The following is a 16977-nucleotide window of genomic DNA, read 5'->3' as shown; positions in this document are numbered from 1 at the left end:
AGCATGACAACCAGGTCAGTTGAGTTTACAATAAATCGTCAATACAAATATTTATCGTATTTAGTAGTCACAGGCTTGAACCCCATCCACTCAAGGAACACATGCTATGCACTCTCGCTCCTGACCATTCGGCTTCGTTGCATAAAGCATGAGATTACAGGTAAAACTCATTCACTAGTGAATCTTATGCATAGTCTCTTGCTTTATGCAAAATAATCACATTAATAGAAATCAGACAGTCCTTACGTAGCTCTTCTAGCAATGCTGCAGGCCCAGATGATACCTGCCATCTCATGCTGCAACATCTCAGTGAGAAAGCTGTGACCTGCCTATTGATCTCTTACAATCTGATGGTTAGAGAAAACACATCCACTATCTTGGTCTCATTTGATTGTGTTAGCATTCCCAAATTCAGGAAATGACTCCCCTTTACCAAATGGTTCAGAAGTCATTGTCATTAGTTAAAATAACTACTAACCATTAGTTATTTTTTAATTTACTGCATCCAATAATAATATTGTGTTTCTAATCAGCTTATCAGGACAGATTGTAAAGTAAATTCGTTTGTTTACCTCTGGGTTATTAATTATTTCGTGTTTTCAAATTTTAGTGTGCCTCTTAAATATTATTTGCTATAAAAAGTATTATATTTGTTGTAAATTGCAGAACATCTTGGATTTCTTTTATGTAGGCTCTGATGATGTGTTCATCTTAGAAGAAAAATGTTGTGCACCTGAAAAGAGGAGTCTTGCAGAAAAATTAATGCTTCCTTCAAATTTTTTCTTGTATGAAACCAAGTCACCTTGTCCAGGATGTAGAGGATGTGAGGAGAAAGAAGAGCAAGAAGAAGAATGCCAAGAAGAATTGGCAAGTTGCAATTCAGGAATTAGCATGAAGAAATTAGAAATGAAATATAAGGGTCTTGAAACTGTGGATGATGGTATGTGAAATGCACCTTTAAATTTCTTATTTTCTACTAGTGGCTTTAAAATTTGCATTTTCTTTGTATTAACCTTTTCTGGAGTGAATTTTGTGAACATACACTCATGAGACAAAACATTATGACTAGCTACCTAATAGTGTTGTGCCAAGCAGTACAAGACCTTGGGGGTGGGGGGGATTTTTTTTGTTCTTAATGTAAAAAAAAAAAAAAAGCTTTAATACAATATACAGTACTGTACAATATAAAATTATGTTGCAATTTGGCCTTTGATTTATGGATATCAGAAACAGTTTGTTTTTTGACTCCATAAATTTCACAAACACATTACTACTGAGGCACCTTGTTCTAATTTCTCGCTTAGCTCTAATTTCTGTGCCTCATTTAAGTTCATACACTTTCTTTTAACTCCTCTATCACTTGATGCCATTTTAAATTGTAAGGATTGCAAAATTATTTAATAAATAAAGTCACAATTCAGAAATCACAGAAACACTCTGTATACAACCTGATTGCACGATAGCTTGAGGCAGTCTGTGACCAAAACAAAGCGAGTCGGTAGACCTGCAGTTTACTGTCCTGAATCATGTTCAGCTCACAAGTCACCACCTGCTCTTATCTGTTATCTGGGAAAACAGCTATTTGAACATGTTTTCAGAAAGAATAAAAAACAATTTCCTGAATTTTATTATAAAAATAAAAGTAGGTAATTATCAAAACAATAATGGAAATAGGTAATTATTATTAATTTTTAATTAATAACAACACTGAAGTTTTGTATAACCTAAAAATATATGGTCGAGATTAATATGTGAATTACTCTATTATTATTTGTCCGGTCTCTGTTATATTGGAGTCCGTTAAATTGAGGGTCTACTGTATTCAGTTAAATCTACAACATTGTATTTCTTTGTGCTTCATTCATTGGCTGGTGAGTTCTGTCCATGTATTTTTCTCTCTCTCCCTCTCTCTCTCTCTCTCTCTCTGTCTCTCTCTCTCTCTCTCTGAAAGCTGATATGGTAAACAGCATATGCCCTTGCTTAAGATAGTGCTTATTACCATACGTCCTATCTTTTACTCTTGTCTACAAGTGAGTGGCCTAAAACAGAGGAAGTTACTTATCGTTGTATTTGTCATCAATTTCAAATTAAGGTAGAAAAATGGAGTATCGAATAATTCTGATTGGAAATGTCAAATTATTTTTGCATATACGGTGTGTACTGCCAAAATTAATATGGCATCTTTAAAAGGTTTGGAAAGTTCTGTTCTCATCTATTTATATAAAATTGAATTCAGCTTCATAAACTGCTTAATCTGAATTCCAGATAATTTTGGAATTTCTAAACCAGAATTGGATTATAATGGCTGACAGGTACAGTCTCCTTCTCTTCCTCCCATTGTTTTTTTTGCTGCTATTTGTTATAAATTCACCATTAGCAGTGGCAAATGATGCAAGAAAGCAAGCTTATATGGTATCAGTCAAAAAAAAACACCCCACACACACGTCCCATTTCACCTCTCAATTCGCTCATATGGTTTGTCCAGTTCTTCCTTGAATTTATTTAAACTATCGACTTCCACAATGATAGATGGAAGTTTGTTCAAACAATCAACTGCTCTCTGGCTGAAGGCAAATTTCTGCACTTCTATTCTGCAACTGTCCTTCCTCAGTTTGAATATGTGCTGTCTCGTGTGTGAAAGAGAAAATCCCATCTGCAGTTAGATCACCTCGCAGGTGCCTAGTCTCCAGATGCTGCAATTTTCATGACTTAAGCCATTCTTAGTAAGAACATTCCTTTGTTCACCTCACCAATCTCTTTGCCTTTCTCTGTACTAGTTCCAGTAGCTCTACCTAAAATGAGGTCTCCAGATCTCTATGCAGCACTCAAGGCCTGACCATTGCCTTATAAAAAGGGATAATCATCTCCTTATGCCTGCTAGCAAAGTTTCTGTATATCAATGACAAGACTTCATGAGCTGCAAAAGCAGCTCATGAGGCTAGCCACACTACTCTGAAAACTTAATATAGGCTGACCTCAATTAACACGATTAATTCATCCCCCGAGTGCATCGCACAAAACGGAAACGCATTAATCGAATATAATAATAGGAAAAATTATAATTGGTCCTTGACCTTCAGGAATATCCACAAAGAATTTAAAAAATACCTTTTAAATAACTTTTTAACTGTATACCATGTAAAAGATAATGAAAATAATTATGGAATTAAATGTTTATTGCATAAAACAGCGGTTCCCAAACTGTGCACTGCAGAATATTTTAAATTTTCGAGGGAAACACAGCAATACTTGACATCTGTCAGACACCACGCAAACTACTAACTCGAGGTAGTTCACAGCACAGAGAAGTAAGATACTACTCTGTATGTTACTACTCTGTGGTTCACAGTGTCAGCATTTCTTATTAAGTTGTTTGGACCTAACTACTTAATAAATGGAAGTTAGGTATTTCGTTTTGTCTAGATTCGCCGCAAAAAAATTACTGAAACACTAAGGGTGCAGTGAACTGAGAAAGTTTGAGAACCTCTGACATAAAATACACAATGATGAAACAATTTGTTATGAAAATATTTGAACAGAGTCGTTTGAACAGTGTTGACTTTCTCTTTTCATCAATCAATTTCCGATAGCCGACAACAATCTTCTCTGGGCCCTGGCGAAATAAATATTGCAGAGAACCTCTTTTCAAATTCCAAAATTTTTTCAAATAGTGGTAACTGAAAAATGCGTTAATCGAACTCACGTTATGCAAGGTCTGGCTGTATCTGATTGCACAATTACCCCCAGGTCTTACTGTGTAGCACCACGTGGTACGTTACTATGGGGATACTGCCACCCATATGCAGTACTTTGCATCTATCAATATTAAACTTCAATTGCCATTTTTCAGCCCATCTACGCAACTTTTCTAGATCCTGTTATGGCAATGTACTACTATTACTGTCATTAACAACATTACCAACCTTTGTATCATCTGCAAACCTGAACATATATTCTCGGAGACATTCACTAAAGTGTCTTCAGAAACATCCTATTCCCTGAGTTCGTGGCGCTCAAACAAAGATCAGAAAAACATCACTTGAAGCTGTCTTTTAACAATTGTGAGGACTACAATCAGGCTCGATATTCCATCATCAGTATCATTGATATTGAACAATGAGATAAGATCAATAGGCCTAACACAGAACCCTGGGGGGGGGGACTCCTCTAATAACATTAGTCCTGTGTCCACTGATTACCTCTCCGGAGGAACCTCTTCCTGGGTGTACCGTCAATGCAATGTGGACCCTGGCGTTCCTCCCTGCGGCTAGGGGTGAGAGGCAGGTGACAGTAAACAAACTTGTTCTGTGCCTCATGCCTGTGAAGATGCCAGGTGCCGATATTGGCACATGCCTCATACAGATGCTACAGCAGCTAATGAGGTAAATTGCTGAGACTGCTTTGAAAATAAACACATTTTGATATTTTGTCCTTTCTGTACACAATTGTACTCCCCAAATTGATTTGGGCACCTATACGTGGTGAGGGGACCTCCCAGTGATGCTGCTGGCCTTTCAGATTAGCATCACTTGCATCTAATGCCCATACCTTGGTTTCAGGGTTACATCATTGGAATCCGGCATGTATGCAGCCGTGCACCGCAACCCATGGAAACTCGGAAAGGGGATCCTGGTAGTTGAGGGGCCCAGCCTTAATACACCACTTTGGCTCCTGCTTTGACAGGATGGGAGGTCTCGGATCAGCCTGACTGGGATCAATCGGCAGGTGGTTCTTATTGCTATGGTCAACTGTGTTCCAATAAGTTTCCCTCCCTTTGGTCCTGGGATGGGATGAAGGCTTATTAGAAACCGTGGCTATGATGCCCCTAAGCGAATTTGGTGTCCCATTCGTGTACGCAGTACCTGCTAGTTCACGAGTGGGCATCTCCTCATAGGGTTCCGTGCTTAGGGATTTGGAAATTTTTATCTTACTCATATGAGTAATTTAAATCTTATTTCTTCTGGGGTCCAACAAGGCCCCTACTTAAACAATCGGAAGATACTGATAATTCCAATTCAGAAAGACCCAGAACTGAGGATAGATCACCATCTGTAACAGTTTTTCCTCATTCTCCATTCCACCAGAGAGCAGGCACTTGGGAAAATTTCACCCTTCTTCATCCAGAAAGGATTAGAAAGGTTGACAGGATCTCCAAAATCTGTTAAAAGCCTGCGTTCTGGAGACATTTTAGTTGAGGCTGCAAGCCAAAAACATGCCACAGCAACTTTTGAAAGCCACATTGTTAAGGGGATTACCCATCATCGTTACCCCCCCATAAAACCTTAATCCATCACGTGGTGTCATATCAGAGTGGGACCTTCTTCGTGTTTCTGGAGAAAAGATCTGCTGTGAATTGAATGACCAAGGAGTGACTGCTGTCAAAAGAATATCAATGCGGAAGAATCTCGTCCCTACCCGAGTTCTCATCCTAACGTTCAACACCCCACGGCCTCCAAGTTCCATAAAGGCAGGCTATTGTAGAAGGATGGGGTGAATTACATTGTTTTACTGCTGACAAACTGAATAGATATTTTGCATCTACATTCACGCATTAGGAATTTTTTAGGAATGGAGATACCAGAAGCATATTAAATTCTAACATGGAGCCAAATTATTTGTGATAACAGAGGAGAAAGTCGAAGAGATATTGTTGAAAGTAAATGTAAAAAAGACACCTGTGGTGGATTGGATCTATCTGGTTATATTAAGGCAGGCAGAAAAAGAGGTGAGCAAAATTTAGCTATAATTATGGTAGCATCTGTGCAATGTATCCCCAATACGCAAAGGGAAGATCAGAGGGTAAGATGAGTAATTACAGACCTCTTAGCTTGACTTCTGTTTGAGAGAAAATTATGGAGTCACTGATTAAAGAAGTAAGCTAGGATCATCTAGACCTGAATGTAGTCATACTGCAGAAAGAATAGATTTTTTAAGCTGCGATCTTATCTTGACCAATATGATTGGATACTCTGATGCAACAACAAATAAACTGGATGTAAAAAAATAATTTTGACATCACATGTTTCCATTTCATAAAATCTTTTGATACTGTTCTATATACTTCTATACTGACTGCTGGAGGAGTGTGTGTAGGGCATTAGGGGTAAGCTTCCAATATGGATAAAGGGATGCCTTAAGTGGGAGGAAACAGACAATGGTTATTGCTGAATTCCATTCCATAATTCAGAGCTTAGCCCATTGTTTTGTACATTTATTAATGATATTGATGAAGCCATAATGTTAAATTTACAGATGATACACTACAGCTCCAGGATCTGGATAAATTAGCCAGATGGGCTGAGATGTGGCAACTGAAGGTTAACATTGACAAATGCAAGGTACTGCATATGGCTAGCAGCAATTTTAGAATACTCAGGGTAGTGGAGAATGTAAAATCCTTGGGGATAATTGGGCTGTCAAGACGAAGTTTTCTGAGCAGTGCAGATGGGCAGTTAGGAATAGCTCATGGTCTTTTGTCAATGATATACAGAATTTTGCTAGCAGGAATAAGGAGGTGATTATCTCTTTGTATCAGGCAGTTGATACAGCATATCTTGAGTTCTGCATACCGGTCCAGCTCCTAATTTTAGGAAGGATATGTGTCTGTTGAAAAGGCTTAATTGCTGTAAATAGCAACATTTGGAGACAAGGCACATATGATGAGATCCGAGTGAGGTGCTTTAGGCTTTGAACAGATAGCGTAAGGTTAATGCTCATGTTTTCCTGCTTATTGCACAGATACATGAGGGAGCATAAATTCAAATTGAGGAAGGATGGTTGCAAGACAATATGTGGTAATTTGCTTTCAGCTAAATTACCATATATCGTTTTACCTTCAGACTGTGTGTGTGTGTGTGTGTGTGTGTGTGTGTGTGTGTGTGTGTGCGCGCGCGCGCGCACTTGATGATATATAAGCTTGCTTTTTTGCAACATTTGCCACTATTAATATTAATACCAATAAGCATAATCTATTGCAAATCAGACCAGTAGAAATGTGGCAATTATTATTTTCCCATCCTCATGTAATAACTTGACTCCCATACAGTTTTTTGCATTTGAACACAGATAATTTGCAAAATGACTTTGATGATATCCTAGACCTTTTAGTACAGTATGTTCTGGTATGCTCCTGTTTCCCATCTTAAACACAGAATACGTTTTCATTAAAATTATTAAAGTTATCACAGAAATGACATATCACATGGAGGTGTAGCAATTTTAGTAAATTTCATTATTCTCGCCCATCCAATCCCATTATGAACCAGTCTGGAAGCACTAGCACTAAGCATTGCATTAAACATCCATTTAAGAATAGTCTCCATTTACCTACAATGAATGCTGTAGTCAAAAATTAGCAGAAGATTTACTCTATGAATGTTACGAAAAGCACAATACTGTGCATATTAATCAAATTCCAGAGGGTGTATTGTGTATACCCACATACGCTGTATTTCAGTCTTCTAAAAATCAGAAGGTATACACTATTCACCTTAAAAAATCCAGAGGGTATACACTATTCACCTTAAAAAATCAAGAGGGTATACACTATTCACCTTAAAAAATCCAGAGGGTATACACTATTCACCTTAAAAATCCAGAGGGTATACACTATTCACCTTAAAAAATCCAGAGGGTATACAGCGTATACCTGCATATACCCTCCACTACAACCCTGCCTACAACCAAACCAAATTATAACATATGCAGAGTTAGAAGACAACCAATCAGCTACCTTCCCCTTTGTGTATTATGGAAAACTTAAACTGCCACCACCCGTGTAGGGAAATAAAATCCTGAACAAAACAGGACAAAATATTGAAAACATTCATTAGCAAGGGCACATGATGCAAGAAAGCAAGCTTATATAGCATCAGCCAAACACACACACACACACACACTCACACACACACACACACACACACACACACACACACACACACACACACACCTCATTTCACTCATTCTGCCTTGAATCTGTTTAAGCTATCAACACAACGACAGATGGAAGTTTGTTCCAGCAATAAACCACCCACTGACTAAAAGCAAACTTCTGCACAACTATTCTACAACTGTCTTTCCTCAATTTGAATTTATGCCCTCTCAGGTGATTATTCTGAATAAGAGAAAGAATCCCATCAGCATTAAGCATGCTCAAACCATTCAAGGCTTTATATACCTTGCAGGTACCTAGTCTGAAAACACTGTAATTTGCAAAATTTAAGCCTTTCTTCGTAAGAGCAATCCTTTGTTCCATTCACTAATCGTGTTGCCCTTCTCTGTACTCATTCTGACAGCTCTACATCCTTCTTAAAATGAAGCCTCGAGACCTGTATACAGTACTCAAGGTGTGGCCTGACAATTGCCTTATACAAGGGGATAATCACCTCGTTATCCCTGCTAGAAAAATTTCTGTATATCATTGACAAGACACCATGACCTACTCTTGCAGACTGTCTGCACTGCTCAGAAAACTTCATATCTGCCTGCATGATTACCCCCAGGTCATTTTCACTCTCTACTTCTGTCAGTGTAGTACCACACAGTTGATACGTTACTCTGGGGTTACTGCTTCCCATATGTAGTCCTTTATATTTGTCAGTGTTAAACTTTGTTTGCCGCCTTTCAGCCCATCTACTCAACTTTTCTAGATCCTATTGCAGCAGCGTACTGTCATTAGTATCATTATAACAACCCTGCCGACCTTTGTATTGTCTGCAAACTTGGACATTAAGCCTGATATACCATCATCAATATCATTAATGAATACAGAAAACAACAATGGACCCAACACTGAAACCTTGGGGACTCCATTAATAACATTAGTCCGCGAAGAGCAGTGTTCATTGATTACCACTCTGTTTTCTCCCACTCAGCCATCCCTTTATCCATAACAGCAATTTGCCTCCAATGCCACACTGCTCTAATTTGTGCAGCAGTCTTCCATGTGCAACAGTATCAAAAGCCTTTCTAAGATCCAAATATATGATATCAAAATTATTCTTTGCATCCAGTTCCTTTGTGACTACATCATAGTATCCATTCAAATTGGTCAGACAAGACCTCCCCTTAACAAACCTATGCTGTGTCTGAGCTTTAACCAGTGCCTTCATTAATTTCCCTGGAACAGAAGTTAAACTAACAGGTGTCATAATTACTTGTGTCACCCTTTGATGATCCTTCTTTGTGAATTTGGGTCACATTTGCACATCTCCAGTCTATGAGAAATCCCTCTCAGTCCAAGGAATCTCTCATAACTATGGCTAAGGGTTTGCTTACTTCCTTTGTTGCCTCCTTAATATAAAAGGATAGATCCCATCCACCCCGGTACCTTTCTTATGTTTTTCTTCAACAATTTCTCCTCCACTTTACTCTCAGTTATTATAAGATTATAATACATTATAATAACTCCTCGTGTATTATAAGATTATAATACACATGAGGATTTATTCACTGTGTACTGCCTACATTATAATTATAATGTAGGCAATTATAATGTAGTGTTATAACTCCCTCATGTGTGAATGTAGATGCAAAATATTCGTTTAGTTTGTTAGCTACCTGAGCAGGATAATCAATAGTTGAACCATCAATATCAATTCGTCCAATCTGATTCATCCCCTTCCTTCTAGAGTTTACATATGTAAACTCTAGAAGGAAGTTTTTTCATTGCATCCTCTGCCAAAGATTTCTCAATCTGCCTTTGTCTGCCTAACCTCTGTTGTGACTTGGTTACAGACAAGCTTATATCTATCATAAGCTTCTGTGTCACCTGTTAATTTTTATGCACCCCATACATTTTTCTTCTCTGCCACGAGCCTCGTTAATTCATCTGACATTCATTTAGGCCTAAATCCTGAACAATATTTTTTATTTGGAATGGAAAGTCTTGTAGCTTCGAAGATTATTTCTTTGAATGCTTCCCATTTTGAATTTGCTGTTGGTAACATCATCAGTTGCTCCCACCGTATAGAATTTAAATACTGTCTCAGACTACCGTCACCTTTACGAAAGCAAAACCTTTCCCTTTACCCCTGATGGTAGTTACCTCTTTGAGTAAATCCCACTTCAGCACACTATGCATGAAGAATCACTACTGATAATCAGATAAAGATTATTACTCCCTCTAGTTGCCTCCCGAACATGCTGCTGTAGAAAACAATCATCCAATAAATCCATAAAAGCCTTGCTAGTGTGTGAGTGACCAACCCACAAATTCAAGTCAATCTCTAGGAGATTAAAATCCCCCATTATAAGACACTCTGATTTACTGGCACACTCTGTTTCTCTGCACAATTGCTCATTATACTCATTAGATTCATTAGGCCTATAACACACACCTACTCTCATTTTTTCTTTCCCAATGCTTATGTCACACCAAACAGACTCAACATTGCATTGCCCACCAACATTAATTGGATGCACTTCCTTAGATTTTGTGTGTTTCTTAACAAATTGTACTCCCCAAATTCCAATTCTGCACTGCTTATGTCTGTGTGACACCACGTCTCTGATATCCCAACAATATCTGCCTTTGACTAGCACTTCAAGCTCTTCAAATTTATTAACTATACTCCTAGCATTGGTGTACACACAAGTATATATGCACCTGTTTCTACTCTTAGTTACCCTAACGCAGCCCATGTATTTACTAGTTCCATCATGACTTCCAGCAGTCCTGGAAATCCCCATTGCCCTGCTTTCCAGGCTGCTGCTCAATTGCATTTCAATAGACGCAATGCAAGAACCACTTTCACCTCTGCCAGTGGCTACTGTTAATTTATTAGTCCATATATCTCCCCAAGCTAGTAGTTTTACAACCCACCTAACTCTGCCTCAATAGCATCAGCAAATACTCTTGCACCCTTCTATTTAAGTGTATCCCATCCCTGTAGAAACAGTCTCTCCTGTTAACAAGCACAGACCTGGCTGAGAATCTTTTTTGAATGGATATAACTTAAATGATGGAACACATAATTGTGTTAGATTACCCACAGTACCGTACGACAGTTAACTCTACATACACTTCAGCAACCTTTACTTGAGTGGGCAGTACACAGTGACCAGTAAAGATATATTTTCAAAGAAAATTGAAAATCATCACTTTCCCATCAGAACATCAAAAGGAAATGCTCACAGGGCAAATTGGGAATTGTATAAGCAGTTGCCCATATTAGAATATCAACAGTGGTGTGGCTGCATTTTACTATAAAATGTGTATTTTGACATTTAAATTTAATTTATAGTTCAGTGCAATGTTCTCTCTAATTTTTCTTATAGCTGCGCTGTGCAGGAATGAACCTGAGTAAAAAAAAAAAATCCAGACAAAATTAAATATGTGCAATATTTTACAAATTGTTTTAATTATAAGTAGGGACATACATAATAATTAAAAAAATGTTAACAATAAATTTACACTTTACAGTTAGTTATTTATTTTTCTTGCAATTTTTCTCTTTTGTTCTTTGTAGAAGTCCATACTTTATATGGACTTTGTACATTTATTGTTGCACCATTAGCTAAATGCAATTTGATTCTCATAATCTCAATTTGATTCTCTTAAATGATCTTCATGTATTCTATTTCGATTTTGTGTTTTAATTGAATTCATAGTGCTAAATCCTCACTCGGTCTGCACTTGATGCTTGAAATATTTCCATAATATCATAGAGAATGGATACGTTACTAAACTCTACATTTGTAATTATGAAATTTAAAGTGTCACTGAACGTTTTAAATGTTCCAGTTTTAGTTTTTTTCGCTATTATAAATTTTAATTCCAAATATTCTTCTGATATTTTAGAAATAACATCACTTTTGTTATTTGTAATAAATCATTAATATTTTTTTGCAAGGCGTATCACATTGTTTCCCAAAGTCAAAATTATTGCTTTCATTTGTGACAGCATTAATATCAAATACTTTCCAATTGTTTAATTCATCATCAGGAAATCTGTTATCTAATTGATTACATACCCGTTTGATAAACCGAATTATAGCTGCAGTGTCAACATCACTTTGAATTTTTGATAATACTACTTGCAAATTTTCACTCCAGGAAATATTTTTTCCAAGATATTGGCTTCTTAATTTGTTTATTTTAGCTTTAACCTATCGATGTGCATCAATAATGTTTAAACAACTTTTTTGTAGATATTTGCAAAGTGATGCAAGCCCTCCTAATACATCATTGAGTGCAATTAATGCCACATGATATTGTGAATTTGTCTGGATAACCGTCTGACTTAATTTAGTGGTCTAAAAGATAGAACATCGTGTTCTGTAACCTGGGCTAGTTCTTCTAATTTTCCTTTTTTTTATGCTAGCCCTGCATTATTGTGTATACACAGTTCTAAGCAACGTCTCTATATCTTGCATAATAGATACATTTTTCCATGCGTTGTCCAATCTTGAATCTTCTCGGGGTGCAACACAATGTTGTTCAGATAGATGTAATATTTCCTTTTTGAGAATTGCTGCTATTCCATTCTTTCTTTCCATGCATAACACTTGCTCCATCTGATGTGAACATTACCATCTTTTGAATATCATGATTATATTTGTCGTACTAAAATTTTAATATTTCTAAAATGGACATACTGTCACAGTTTGTAAGCTTCAAAATACCTCGAAATACTGTTTTGTAATATGTTTCATTTTTCACTCAAACTTAAAAATACAAAATTAATACTTTTTGTACTGAAATATCAGTACTTTCGTCTACAATTAACGTGGGAAAGTAGATTCTCTTATTTCGCTCAGGATATTTTTTATGACAACAGAATTTATATATTCAATGAATTCAAATGAATAATTTTTGCTTCTCCAGTTTTTAGGTACAGTAATACCCTGATTTCGCGAACTCGGATTTACGCGGTTCTTGATTTTTTTGTTTGGCAACACTGCCGCCCACTATCTTCAAGGTCGTTTTTCATATGCTATCGATATACGGTGCGACGGCGTAGACTGAGAGCGAAAGATGAACAAAATTCAACTTTGCTGCCGCATGAGCTGCACACAAGAATTTGCATTCTAACTGTCATATTTATATGTGTATGTTCGAATTCTTGCTCAACTTTTGTCGGAAATTACATCGTTTTCACGAAGAAAAAAAGCTTTCCAGGCTTTAAGGTTTCCAAAGACCGATTGACAGTGATGGTTGGCGGGAATGCAGCTGGTGACTGCAAGTTAAAACCTCTCTTAATCTATCGCTCTGAAAACCCAAGAGTTTTAAAAAATATATCTAAAATTAGCTTACGAGTGATTTGGAAGTCAAATCATAAAGCTTGGATGACAGCTTCCGTTTTTGAGGAATGGTTTGGTCACCACTTCATACCCAAAGTCGAACGTTAATGCAAGTCTAAACAGATTCCATTTAAAGTGATGCATTCTTATTGACAATGCACCCGGTCACCCTCCTGCCACCCTAATTAATTTCGACCCACGTGTGAAAGTTGTGTTTTTGCCTCCAAACACAACCAGCTTTCTTCAACCGATGGACCAGGGAGTCATCAAAACATTCAAGGCCTACTTGAATTCTGATAAAATGCTGAGATGTCTGTTAAAGACTTTTGGAAACAATTCAATGTTTTAGATGCCGTAAGAATCATTGAAGAATCTTGGGATGAAATTCACAAAAAAACATTGAATGGTGTCTGGAAGAAACCTTGTCCATTTTTTTTCAAAAACGAGACAAAAACAACGCCAGAAACTGATCATGTCGCTCATGTGATAGAAGAAGTTGTTAATCTTGCCAGGCAGTTAGATTTGGAAGTCAATGGTGATGATGTCAACGAGCTGTTGGATTCACATAGTCAGGAGCTGACAATGAATGAGCTCATAGAGATGTGTGACCAAAACGTCACTGAAGTATCCGACACTCAGACCCAGTTCCACCAGAAAAGCACATGACAATTGCAAGCTTGACAGAAGGTCTCAGCTCAATTGAAAAGGGCTTAAAAATTTTAGAAAACATAGACTCCAACGAAGAACGCGTTATAGCTACAAAGCAAGGAATAAAAAAATTATTAGCTTGCTACAAAGAAATTCTGCGTGAAAAAAAGAAGGCGCTGTGTCAGACGAATTTGTTAGATTTTATGAAGCCATCGACATCAAAATAACTTTTTTACGTAACTCATTTATTTTTTTAATACATATTTTGTATTAATATGTATAAAGAACTGCAATTTTATTAAACATTTTTCTTCTAAACTAGTGTTTGGTTGTTAGTCCTTGGTCCCAATTAAACAAAATTTATATGTATATATATGCAAAGTTGTACCCTGACTTACGCGAATTCGACTTAAGCAATTTTCGTCGGACCCACCTATCGCGTAACTTCGGGGTATTACTGTATATCTATAAATTTTTCCATGTGTTCATGAATGTCTTGTACAGAGTTCATTGATGCATTAATTTTTATGGCTAATATCACATCATTAATTAAAACTTTAACCTTATCAAAATTTGATTTTAATCGTTCACTTCTTTCCTTTTTTATGTTACATACTTCTACAGTTTCTGTCAAAATACTTCAAATATCACCTTTTTTCAGATTATGTAACTTGGTAACTGAGTCTATATGTATCTTCTGACTTAGATGCCATTTTAAATAATCTAGTTTCCATTCTTCCCATTTTCTTTCTGTACTAAATTCTCATGCAACTTTTGCTTCTGCACGAAAAATATACAAGATGATACCATTTTCTTCATTGAAAAATATCTCCTAGTTTTAGGCTTTGCTTTTTTGTTTGATGATGGAATTTCAGCATCAGTTTGTTTTAAAAGCCAATCCTTTTTAAATGTTCTGCAAGTTTTTTTTATTTACAGTATTTACGTCTTCAGTTTTTCTTTTGGACTTTTTTTTTTTTTATCTGAAAAATTTTAAAATTAAAGAATTTTATTAATCCTCTGTATTTTGTAAATGAAGTTATTATTAGAAAATATTAGGAAAAATCACAAATTTTTAATGCATTATTAAAATAGTTTATAAAATTTAAAAAAAAAAGTTTAATTTTTTTATATTTTACCTTCTTTAATAAAATATTAAGTAATACTAAACATTTTTGGTTATACATAAAAAAAATCCGAATCAGTAGATCCGCCGACATACCGCCCACATATTTTTACATATTAATTAGTAAAAATTAATATGTAAAACACTCAGCTTTGAATCATTGTGCATAATTATAGGAGTAAGATAAAAAAAAATTCAGTACCTTTATGGCTCTCTCCACCCACAAGGAGCCCTGTGATGGGATGCCCACTTACAATCCAGCAAGAAGTGCATACGCAAGTCATAAGCGATGCCAAAGTTACTTATGTACTATATACACCCAACAGGTTTTAACCCTATCCCAGGACCAAAGGGAAGGAGACTTAGTAGAGTACAGTTGAACCTAGCAAATTTTCACGATCACAATACATTTCTTATACACTCTACCTCCACACGTACTGTGTATGTTTGTGGTTGAGTGGACAGAATGTAAAAATGTTGACCTTCCCTATTATATGGTATTTATATTATTTTTATAACAATAAACTCACCTTAAAAACATACAATATAAACTACAACCACTACAGTCCTTTATATATTCGTAATGTAATAATTTTTTTTCATATAAATAAAAATCAACAACTTTTCATTATGCACTATGTATTTGTAAATAAAATGTGGGAACATGTCATGCAATAGTGAATCTTATGGCATGAGCTATCCCCCTTCCTATATATATCCTTTCACTAATACTCCTATCACCATCTAGTATGTCGACTATGTGCACTGGACGTTAAAGCACCTGTGCAACCTTCATAGAAATCGGTGCGCGCAGCTTAGAGGGAACCGTGGTTCAGTGTGGACAAAACCTCATGATTTTTCCAAAAAAAAAGTCCCCTTTTTTTGGGAAGCACTTCTTTTTTGCAAAAATCTTTTTTTTTTTCCCTCCCTTGTTTTGCATGGCAAACACACCAGAAAAAAAAAATCTTTTGCTGCTTCCCCCCCTCCAGTGATACTGTTGAGTTTTCAGATTATCACTGGGATCCGATACCACACCAGCTCCTCAATGCATATGACATAGGCAGAATGATTGACAGATAACATGAGCAGATACTTCTACCATGAGCCCTGTCTCTCTATTTCACTCTTCAGGCTATAGGTTCTAGATCACCATTGCTAGCATCTGGTGTTTGCCCTGTGCTGTAAAAGGTATAGCCTTATGGTTGAGGGCAGCCAGGTTTAATATACTACTTTGATACCTGCTTCGACCAAGATGAGAGGTCCTGTGTCAGCCCATTCAATCGGCTGGCAAGTTCATTTGCTAGGGTCAACTGTACTCTACTTGGTCTCTTCCCTTTGGTCCTGGGATAGGGTTAATACCTGTTGGGCGTATATAGTACATAAGTAACTCTGGCGTCGCTTATGACTTGCGTATGCACTTCTTTCTAGATTGTAAGTGGGCATCCCATCGTAGGGCTCCTTGTGGGTGGAGAGAGCCGTAAAAGTACTGAATTTTTTTATCTAACTCCTATAATTATTATGTACAATGATGCAATATCATACATGCACCCAAACCCAACAACAAAAGTAGGTTACACTATTCTACCATCACATGCTAATTGATTAATCACACCAAAAATCAGTGCAGCACCAAAAACATTATAGTTCTTTACTAGATGGCACTTCTAAAACACGTGCTCTAAAAAGTGTCTGCTACAGGGAACTGTTGCATATTTTGTTCTTTTCATTTCAGTTATGTCCAGATGCAGTAAGAATAATATCAGCCCAAAACTGTGCAATTAATTTTTTTCTTGTTTTTTCCAGTAAAATATCATTTTTTCACAGTAAAATTATCTTAAGAATGCAATATAATCAAAGTGATATTGTTAAGGAACTTGAGATTTAGAATCAAAAAAAAAGTCACACAAAACAATTAAACATTATTTTAAGTTACTTTAAATTTTTTTCTACATAGAATTTGCAGT

General features: G+C 36.4%; 1 protein-coding gene across 2 annotated transcripts in view; it reads left to right on the top strand.

Annotated features, from left to right (window-relative positions):
* The window catches only part of LOC150083174 (E3 SUMO-protein ligase RanBP2-like), a 621501-nt gene that overhangs the window by 456840 nt on the left and 147684 nt on the right, over positions 1 to 16977 (top strand). For both annotated transcript variants that reach the window (XM_090377889.1, XM_090377888.1), the window contains one exon: positions 692 to 940. In XM_090377889.1, the coding sequence (XP_090234015.1) occupies positions 692 to 940 (249 nt within the window). The remainder of the gene's footprint in view (positions 1 to 691; positions 941 to 16977) is intronic.

Source organism: Mastigoproctus giganteus, chromosome 7, assembly GCF_048544385.1.
Source record: "Mastigoproctus giganteus isolate SK-2022 chromosome 7, ASM4854438v1, whole genome shotgun sequence".
NCBI classification, from domain to species: Eukaryota; Metazoa; Arthropoda; class Arachnida; order Uropygi; family Thelyphonidae; genus Mastigoproctus; species Mastigoproctus giganteus.
Note: the sequence above shows the minus strand (reverse complement) of the source record. Positions and strands in the feature narration are given on the sequence as shown.